The sequence below is a fragment of the Palaemon carinicauda genome, chromosome 3, assembly GCF_036898095.1.
Source record: "Palaemon carinicauda isolate YSFRI2023 chromosome 3, ASM3689809v2, whole genome shotgun sequence".
Lineage (NCBI taxonomy): Eukaryota > Metazoa > Arthropoda > Malacostraca > Decapoda > Palaemonidae > Palaemon > Palaemon carinicauda.
In genome coordinates, this window is record NC_090727.1 from 188397430 (window position 1) to 188408161 (window position 10732).

Consider the following 10732-nt stretch of genomic DNA (forward strand, 5'->3'; position numbering starts at 1 on the left):
TTTCATAGCCATACCTAACAGATCTTTTGTGTTCGGATAATCTTTGCGATAACGAACGGCCCATTTGTCCAACGTAGAATTTTTCACAATCCCCACATGGTACTTTATAAACGCTGGATTCTATATCTCTTTTATTTTGATAAACATTAATAAGGGCTCTTCTTATGGTCTTGGGATATGAAAAACAAAGGGGTTCTCAGTTTTGATATTATTTGTTATATTCTTAATACCTTCTATATATGGGAGTTTTATCTTATTATAAAAACCTCTTTGGTTTGTAACATGATCTTTATAATATATCGTGTTGGCTTTATTGATGTCCTTTTCTATGACGTACGTCGGGTAGACTAGCTGGGCGAGTTGTTTACGAATGATTTGAAATTCTTTACTTAGGTAGGCTTGTGAACAGATTCTCAAACCTCTAAGAAATAGATTACAAGCTACTCCAATTTTTACTGAAATGTCGTGATAACTAAAGAAATTAATGTAGGAAATAGAGAAAGTTTGTTTTCTATACACAGTGAAATTATACCCTGTCGATTAGCTTATAAATAGCGTGTCCAAAAAAGCTAATTTTCCATCTTTTTCCCATTCCGTTTTAAATTTTATGCTAGGGACTAGGGAATTTATATATTAAAATATATTAAAATCTCCCCAGCTATCATCCCAATATGTGAAAATGTCATCAACATAGCGTTGCCAGACCATGTTCGTAGGTTTAATTGTTGTTAAAATTTCCGTTTCAAAGTATTCCATGTAGAGATTGGCTAAAATTGGAGACAACGGGCTGCCCATACTACCACCAAAATTTCTGTTTGTAAAAATTTCCATTGAAAGAGAAAACGTTATTTGACACAATTAAGTTAATTAAACTTAATTGTTTTTTCAATACCGAGGGGGAAGTGATCTTCATAGGTGATTAATTTTTCCCTCAAGAAACCTAGTACATCATTGATCGGGACCTTTGTAAATAGGGATTCTACGTCAAGACTCAAGAGTTTTACATTGTTTAACGGAATATTTAATCTCTTGAATTTCTGGATAAAGTCTTCTGCATGCTTGATATGAGCGGGAGAAAAACTCCCTAGAAAGGGGAACAGCAAGTCTGCTAACCATTTTGATATACTATATATAAATGACCCTTTGCATGAGACAATTAGGCGCAAGGGAATACCGTCCTTGTGAGTTTTTGGGAGCCCGTAAAAATAGGGCAATGAAGGGTTCATAACTTTGAACTTTTCTGAGGCAGTAATTTTGGTATATTTTATGAATTCATCTACTCGTATTCGTGCTGATAAATGCGTTTATCATAGAATAAATAAATGTTTTTAATTTTCGCAAACTAAAGGCTTTCTATGCAGTCAAAAAGAAAATTGATAATAATAATAATAATAATAATAATAATAATAATAATAATAATAATAATAATAATAATAATAATAATAATAATAATAATAATAAAGTTTCTCAGAGGCACAAAAGATTTATATTTCTTGTCCTGGAAAGGTTTTGGTCCAACAGCCTTCACTCCATCAAAAGGAGAAGAAAGAAAAAAGAGGGAAGCAAAGAAAACGGAGGAGGAGAAGAGAATTTTACCAATCGTTTACCTTAGCGATCGACAGCAAGTCCCAAAACGCTGTTTTACCTCAGCTTACTGTCTCCTTTCGTTACATTTAATGTTCGCTTGAAGACGGACGGAGCTTCCCGGTTTCTTTTTATCCCTGGGGTTCAGGAGGGGGGGGGAGCTGGTTTGTAGGTTGATTTTAGGGGGGACAGGTTGGAGAGAGGTTCGGCGTTTCTAGATTCAACGGGAGGTAGAATGAGTGAGTTTATTTTTATTATCTATGTTAGTTACCTAAAGTGCTGCGTGATTGATTTTTTTTATTGATTTTAGGTTTTCTGTTATCCTGACATCGAAGGTCAGGTTTTCTGGAATCCTGACATCGAAGGTCAGGTTTTCTGGCATCCTGGCATCGAAGGTCAGCTTTTCTGGAATCCTTATATCGAAGGTCAGGCTTTCTGGCATCCTGACATCGAAGGTCAGGTTTTCTGGCATCCTGACATCGAAGATCAGATTTTCTGGCATCCTGACATAGAAGGTCAGGTTTTCTGGCATCCTGACATCGAAGGTCGGGTTTTCTGGCATCCTGACATCGAAGGTCCGGTTTTCTGGAATCCTGACATCAAAGGTCAGGTTTTCTGGCATCCTGACATGGAAGGTCAGGTTTTCTGGAATCCTGACATCGAAGGTCAGCTTTTCAGGCATCCTGACATCGAAGGTCAGGTTTTCTGGAATACTCACATCGAAGGTCAGGTTTTCTGGAATCCTGACATCGAAGGTCAGGTTTTCTGGCATCCTGACATCGAAGGTCAGGTTTTCTGTGATCCTGACATGGAAGGTCAGGTTTTCTAGAATCCTGACATCGAAGGTCAGGTTTTCTGGCATCCTGACATTGAAGGTCAGGTTTTCTGGAATTCTGACATCGAAGGTCAGGTTTTCTGGCATCCTGACATCGAAGGTCAGCTTTTCTGGAATTCTGACATCGAAGGTCAGGTTTTCTAGAATCCTGAAATGGAAGGTCAGGCTTTCTGGAATCTTGACAACGAAGGTCCGGTTTTCTGGCATCCTGACATCGAAGGTCAGGTTTTCTGGAATTCTGACATCAAAGGTCAGGTTTTCTGGCATCCTGACATCAAAGGTCAGGTTTTCTGAAATCCTGACATCGAAGGTAAGGTTTTCAGGCATCCTGACATCGAAGGTCAGGTTTTCTGGAATACTGACATCGAAGGTCAGATTTTCTGGAATCCTGACATTGAAGGTCAGGTTTTCTGGCATCCTGACATGGAAGGTCAGATTTTCTGGCATCCTGACATGGAAGGTCAGGTTTTCTGGCATCTCCACATCGAAGGTCAGGTCTTTGGTTTTCTGGAATCCTAACATGGAAGGTTGGGTTTTCTGGCATCCTGACATTGAAGGTCAGATTTTCTGGAATTTTGACATTGAAGGTCAGATTTTCTGGCATCCTGACATTGAAGGTCAGGTTTTCGGGCATCTTGACATCGAAGGTCAGGTTTTCTGGAATACTGACATCGAAGGTCAGGTCTTCTGGAATCCTGACATCGAAGGTCAGATTTTCTGGCATCCTGACATGGAAGGTCAGGTTTTCTGGAATCCTGACATGGAACGTCAGGTTTTCTGGCATCCTGACATCGAAGGTCAGATTTTCTGGAATACTGACATCGAAGGTCAGGTTTTCTGGAATCCTGACATCGAAGGTCTGGTTTTCTGGAATCCTGACATCGAAGGTCAGGTTTTCTGGAATACTGACATCGAAGGTCAGGTTTTCTGGCATCCTGACATCGAAGGTCCGATTTTCTGGCATCCTGACATGGAAGGTCAGGTTTTCTGGCATCCTGACATGGAAGGTCAGGTTTTCAGGCATCCTGACATCGAAGGTCAGGTTTTCTGGAATACTGACATCGAAGGTCAGGTTTTCTGGAATTCTGACATCGAAGGTCAGGTTTTCTGGCATCCTGACATCGAAGGTCAGATTTTCTGGCATCCTGACATGAAAGGTCATGTTTTCTGGCATCCTGACATGGAAGGTCAGGTTTTCGGGCATCCTGACATCGAAGGTCAGGTTTCCTGGAATACTGACATCGAAGGTCAGGTTTTCTGGAATCCTTACATCGAAGGTCAGGTTTTCTGGCATCCTGACATCGAAGATCAGATTTTCTGGCATCCTGACATGGAAGCTTAGGTTTTCTGGCATCCTGACATGGAAGGTTAGGTTTCCTGGCATCCTGACATCGAACGTCAGGTTTTCTGGCATCCTGACATCGAACGTCAGGTTCTCTGGCATCCTGACATCGAAGGTCAGGTTTTCTGGAATCCTGACATTGAAGGTCTGGTTTTCTGGAATCCTGACATCGAAGGTCAGGTTTTCTGGAATACTGACATCGAAGGTCAGGTTTTCTGGCATCCTGACATCGAAGGTCCGATTTTCTGGCATCCTGACATGGAAGGTCAGGTTTTCTGGCATCCTGACATGGAAGGTCAGGTTTTCAGGCATCCTGACATCGAAGGTCAGGTTTTCTGGAATACTGACATCGAAGGTCAGGTTTTCTGGAATTCTGACATCGAAGGTCAGGTTTTCTGGCATCCTGACATCGAAGGTCAGATTTTCTGGCATCCTGACATGAAAGGTCATGTTTTCTGGCATCCTGACATGGAAGGTCAGGTTTTCGGGCATCCTGACATCGAAGGTCAGGTTTTCTGGAATACTGACATCGAAGGTCAGGTTTTCTGGAATCCTTACATCGAAGGTCAGGTTTTCTGGCATCCTGACATCGAAGATCAGATTTTCTGGCATCCTGACATGGAAGGTTAGGTTTTCTGGCATCCTGATATGGAAGGTTAGGTTTCCTGGCATCCTGACATCGAACGTCATGTTTTCTGGCATCCTGACATGGAAGGTCAGGTTCTCTGGCATCCTGACATCGAAGGTCAGATTTTCTGGCATCCTGACATGGAAGGTCCGGTTTTCTGTCATCCCGACATCGAAGGTCAGGTTTTCCGGAATCCTGGCATCGAAAGTCAGGTTTTCTGGCATCCTGACATCGAAAGTCAGGTTTTCTGGAATCCTGACATCGAAGGTCAGGTTTTCTGGCATCCAGACATCAAAGGTCAGGTTTTCTGGAATCCTAACATCGAAGGTCAGGTTTCTGGCATCCTGACAACGAAGGTTGGTTTTTTTGGATTCTGGAATCCTGACATCGAAGGTCAGGTTTTCTGGCATCCTAACATTGAAGGTCAGGTTTTCTGGAATCCTGACATCAAAGGTCAGGTTTCCAGGAATCCTGACATTGAAGGTCAGATTTTCTGGTATCCTGACATTGAAGGTCAGAATTTCTGGAATCCTGACATCGAAAGCCAGGTTTTCTGGCATTCTGACATTGAAGGTCAGGTTTTCTGGAATCCTGATATTGAAGGTCAGGTTTTCTGGAATCCTAACATCGAAGGGCAAGTTTTTCTGGAATCCTAACATCGAAGGTCAGATTTTCTGGAATCTGGTCATTGAAGGTCAGATTTTCTGGAATCCTGACATTGAAGGTCAGGTTTTCATGCATCCTGATATCGAAGGTCAGCGACAAATGACTGTTGATGTCAGAATGCCAGAAAACCTAAAATCAATAAAAACATCAATCCCGCAGCACCTTATGTAACCGATATAAATAACAAAAATAAACACGTTCATTCTGTATCCTGTTTAAGAAAGGAAGTTAGGCATAATGTGAAAAGACTTATGGATTGTTGACTAGATGAAATCTTGGTTCATGAGTCCGGCATTTCCTCGCTGAAGTTAGGTGACACTTCTTTTAATTAATGAATTTACTTGCGAAAGATTGACTATTCCTTAAATTGAAGATTCATATTACGTAAAAGGTTATGAGCGAAGGATATTTGTCAGAAAAGGTACGATCCTGAAGATCACACTCACAAATAAATAAAAAACGTTCACGATCAGAAAAGATCAAATTGAAAATTAGGCATACTCGTTTAAAGTCATTGTCGTAAAGATTGCGGTCAAAATATTATAAAGATCTAGTTTTAAATAACGAACATTTCAAGACCTAAAAAAATCATTTCATTCTGGGAATAAATTCCTCTTAGGCTCAAAATTACCCAAAAGAGAGATGTAAGTTCACTCACGCCAATGTAAACATGCAGAATCAGGCTCCTATTAACAGTAGAATAATACATAACGAAATAGAAAGAAGGTATTCCGCAGTAGTCCATCAGTCGTTAATTAAAACGTTAATAAATTCTGAAGCTGGAAACATATTTTCCTCCGCAGAATCATCTTTCATGAGAAGGATTGAAAAATGGAAAACATTTACCGGAATTTAATGAGTGAAAAATTGTACTTTGTTTTGATTGATTTCTAAAACCGGAAATGCGAGGAAATATATTTTGCCAACCTTAAACCATCATGCAGAAATTGTAGTTAAATGGTTTTCATCATTTTTAAATGGAATTAATCGGCATAATATACGGAAATTGATGAGCACTTTTGGGACCAAACTGTTTTTCATGGCAAAATTATTTCAAGAATTTGTTTAAATAATTATTGGTTTCCATTATTTGCGCTGTGATTTTATCTAAACGCTAAAAAAAAAAAAAATTGTGTCATTTTGAGCCTCATATGTGGAAAAGTAGATTCTATCTTATTCTTGCAAGATAATTTTTGTATTTTATTTATTGACTTTTTTGAAGCAACAATGATTATTGTCAAAGTATAGAGATAAATTTAGAGTGATTCCTGACTTTCACAAATATATGAATGGATCCAATTTTTTTTTTATTCTTTTGCGTAAACTAAAAAACAACACACACGCACAAATCACGAATAAATGAAAATAAATATGGGGATTTCAGAAAAAAAATATAAGAATTAAAAAGAATTTCTTGGAAATAGCCAGACTTTCAGAACAATCTGACTTTGCACTCAAGTAAATGTTTTTTTTTTTCAATCTTAACAGAAAGATATAAGAGTATTAAAGAAGTAACGAGAAGAAAACACTTCAATCGAAGGTAAAAGTTAATTAGAGAAATATAATTTTACCTGTACATGTAAAGATAATAAGTCATCTCAGTCTATTTGCTCCAGGTGTAACTCCAGTCTTTTTTTTTTTTTTTTTTTTTTTTTTTTTTTTTTTTTTTTTTTTGACCAACTTTAATTTCTGTCAGATTTACAGAACCAGCAGTTACAAAACCGGATTGAGAAGTTGAATCAGTGGAACTTCTAAAGTTCAAACTTGAACCAAATATATTCATGTTGAACTGACTGATATAAATATATTAGTTTATAGTTTACGCATGAAAGACCAATTTTATTGTTGTTACTGTTCTTGGAATATTTTATTTTAATTGTTCATTACTTCTCCTTTAGTTTATTTATTTCCTTGTTTCTTTTTCCCACGGCTACTTTTTGCTGTTGGAGCCCCTGGGCTTACAGCATTCTACATTTCCAACCAGGGTTATAGCTTAGCTAATAATAATAATAATAATAATAATAATAATAATAATAATAATAATAATAATAATAATAATAATAATAATAATAATAATAATAGTTTTGTTAAGAATAATAGCTGCCTCAGTTGCATTGATCTTATACTCTGTTTTCGCAAGGGCTCTTATTATCTTCTTTTCCTAATTACTGCATATAACCAGTAATTGGACAAAAGTCATCCTTCATGGAGGGTAGTCAAATTCAGGAATATTTGACGAATCAAGGTTTTACAGTAATGTATACAAGTTAATGAGTGATGAGTCTCCATCTTGTCCTCTGATAGCTGGGCTCTGATGGTTGGGAGCGCTTTGCCGAGGGTATGCAGACTAAGCAGGCTGTCCTGTCGCTGATCAAAGCTGTCTTGGTCGTTGGTGTCTTGATGGGTAGAGTGTCTTGGTTATAGATGTCATGCTTGGTAGGGTTACTCCTCAGTGTGTTGTTCCTGCAACAGTAGGGGAGGAGGAACATTTCCTGGGTTGTATTAAGTGCCGGTTTTTCTCTCTGTATGAGTAGAGCTTTAAGTATTTAAAGTCTCTTGCTATCTGGAGCTCGGGTTATGATCTTGGTGTTCTTAGTTATTTCCTCACGTTTAATGTTGTTGTTGTGGACGTGGAGGGCCCGATATCTAAGGGCACCTTATCAAACGCGACATGAGAGTTTCTTGGACAAACGCATGGTGGCCATTCCTGTGTAACGTCCAGAGCATCTTGGAACAAGGCATATGTAGGAATAGACCATGCTGGTCTGTCTAAGAATGTCATGACTAGACAGGGCTTGGTTGTTCTTCGTGATGAGAGACCTCGTTTTGGTGGCTTGACCTCTGTGTTTTCATCCCCAGGGGAGACGTGGTTCTTTATTATGTCTCTAATGACTTTTTCATCTTTTTGGTATTCACAGTACATTTACATAACAACATTTTAGTTCAAAAAATAAATATAAATGTCAAAATAATGATTCTGAGTTCATTTTGGTATTTAAAAAATCATACCCTTTTGTTCATTCTTTCACATAACCCAATGTCGACAGAATATTATTCTCGAACGACATTAAAACATTTAAACTTTTAAATAAACCAAAGCTGATTATGCACAAGGAGATGGTGCACTTTAATTGCAATCAGTTAGACGTTGCAGGGCAATCTTCTGGAGAGGTGAATCATAGTCATTCAAATATAATGGCCGGATTATCCATGGAATGGACATTGATAAGAATAGACTACGTTGGACCTCATAAGAAAGTCCTGCACAAGAGGGGTCAGGTTGTTCTTCCTGGTGAGGGATCTTTTTCTTGTAGTCTCATAGTAAGTGATTTTAGCATTTTTATTATGTCTTCCATAGCCTTCTCATCCTATTGATATTGACAGTACTTAATACCTTTACAGTAAAGTTTAACTCTGAAAGTAGTATTCTCGCTGCTGGGCTTTGTCTCATACCAGCTGTTTATAGCTCGTTTGGCTTTTCTGTTGACCTACTAGTTCTATTCTAGTAACCATTGTTCAAGAGTACCTGAGTATCCTTACCCAGCTCCTTGTGGGTCTCTGTCCAGGAAAAACAATGAAAGATGGCCCGACAAACGTAAGCTCTAATAGTAGATGTCTTGTTTTTAGTGGGACCAGTACACCCATGAAGGTAAGATAGCTAATATTATGATGTTCCAGCATAAATCTTAGGGAACTGTATTCTTCAAGGATCCTACATAGTTTTGTAATGTGTTAAGAGAAGGGGTCTTTCACAAAGATGTCGTCAATATAGCGGAAATATATTTCAGGAAGATCTACACGAGCAAAAACTCGCTCTTTGACAACACCCATGTGTAAATTGGTGAATAGGACGCCGAGGGGGAAGCCTATCTTTGCATCCTCTTTTTGTAGGTACGTGTGTCTTCAGTGGGTGGTGAATGGGGCCTTCTTAGTACATATATCCAGGAGGATGCGAAATGTGAGCTTCTGGATGTTGAGCTGGGTTGTAGTGTCCCTGTAAACTCTATCTAGAATCAGTTCGATGGTCTCATCTACTTGAACATTAGTAAAAATGGATTCAACGATGAGTAAAACACTGACTTCTGCGCTGATATGTCCTTTGATGGTAGTCAGGGAATCCACAGAAGAGATCATGCTGTGTTTTTCAGGTACATATTTAGTGAGGGGAGATTTGAGCCTCTTGGAAAGTTGATACGTCAATGTAGGATATTGGCTGATTATAGAGCGGTAGTCCTGAGTATTAAGTAGGACGAAAGCTGCAATCTTGTCAGCTCTCTGAACAGTAACATCAGCTTATTTCTGAAGTTCCTTGGTGATGGCCTTCATGTCCTAGGAAACATTGCCGCTAGTGTACTGGCCATGGTCTGTGAGGGCCTCCGCAAACAGGAGGTCTGGAAAGTATCAGTAATTTGGAGGGTGCCTTTCTCTTGTTGGTTGAGTATGGAGTCAATCAGGAGTTGAACTTCTAGACTGTTGTCTGTGGGTCTTGGGCGAGATGTAAGATGGAAATTCAAGCCTAACTTGAGGATCTTGTCCTGAGTGGGCGTAGAGGAGAAAGTTGAAATATCTTAATCGGGAGTGTCCTTTGAGTACAACTCATCGAGAGCTGCTCAAGTCCCTTCAAGGGGCTGTAGACTCATCGCCTGATGTCAGTTCAATCCTCCTCCAGGCAACTCCAATGTGCGTATAGCTTATCATTTTCTTCTTTGCATCGAGTTATGTCGGAAGGAGGGTCCTTTTGTAGTTGCTGGTCCTCGGATATTTTCGGGCTGAGGGGCCTTGCAGCTTGAAGTTAGTGTACTTAGGTAGTAGACCTCATTTAAGAAAGTTTTATTGAAAAAGATAGGTGTTTGTAGAGGCATTTATCTTGTAATTGAGCTACTCAATGGCTCAAATCTTCTTTTTCTCAGCAATACTGCATTCCACTAGTAGCTGTACTATGTAGAACATCAGTGGAGGAACCAAATTGCATAAAAGAATTATTATAACTTTACTATGAAAATATACATTCAAAATCGATTGTTAGATCACCTACAATATTTTTCGAGAGGATGCCATATTGCTTCTCTCATCTTTGGGGTAAGACTGAATAGATGTGGCTGGTTGGCTTTATTTATACTGCTGAAGCTGGTTCGTCAAGTCAAGCACTGTCTTCTGATTGGTTCTCCTTGGTGGAGTCCATATCTAGTCTGGGATGGAGCTGCTCTATCATTTGCTAAGGCACTCGGCAGGAATGGGCTCATTTCAGTCAGGCTGTTGCTCCACTCACAGTTGTCAAGGTTGGGAGGATTTGGGGTCTTAGCTGGTCCGGCAAAGGTTTCCAATGTAGTGCGCTGCTTAAGCGGGGATCAGAGCCAGGCAAGCTGTTTTGCCATTCAGATTCCACATCCCGAGACTCCTGTGCTGTCTGCTGATTGGTTGAGGCGTTCGCTGAGATAGTCTTGGTCACGGGCAAGCTGCTGGGCCACTGATTATCTGTGTCCTTGTCGGTATTAGCAAGTAGTTGAACAGTGTCCCTGTGGCAGGAGGGGAGAAGGAGCATCACTCAGGTCATATTGATAGTTGGCTTTTTTGCTGGATAAGTAGGTCTTCCAGGATCCTGAGCTTTCTGCCCTCTTGGGCAATGGCAGTGATTTTAGTATTCCTAATTATTTTGTCTCGTACGATATTCTTGTTA

The 10732-nt window shown here is 39.5% G+C and overlaps 2 protein-coding genes across 2 annotated transcripts; both read right to left on the bottom strand.

The window, feature by feature from the left end:
• Positions 1-2738: 2738 nt before the first annotated feature.
• LOC137636026 (germ cell nuclear acidic protein-like) lies at positions 2739-3623 on the bottom strand. The gene has a single exon (XM_068368468.1). The coding sequence runs from the start codon at positions 3621-3623 to the stop codon at positions 2739-2741; it is 885 nt and encodes a 294-aa protein (XP_068224569.1).
• A 14-nt stretch (positions 3624-3637) lies between these two features.
• LOC137636037 (uncharacterized) lies at positions 3638-4949 on the bottom strand. The gene is made up of 2 exons (XM_068368470.1): positions 3870-4949; positions 3638-3646 (listed from the first exon to the last, which is right to left on the bottom strand). The coding sequence occupies exons 1-2, from the start codon at positions 4947-4949 to the stop codon at positions 3638-3640; spliced, it is 1089 nt and encodes a 362-aa protein (XP_068224571.1).
• Positions 4950-10732: the final 5783 nt, after the last annotated feature.

Coding starts and splice junctions, on each gene's coding strand:
- LOC137636037 (XM_068368470.1), bottom strand. CDS start 4,949: ATGCCAGAAAACCTGGCTTTCGATGTCAGGATTCCAGAAATTCTGACC.
- LOC137636026 (XM_068368468.1), bottom strand. CDS start 3,623: ATGCCCGAAAACCTGACCTTCCATGTCAGGATGCCAGAAAACATGACC.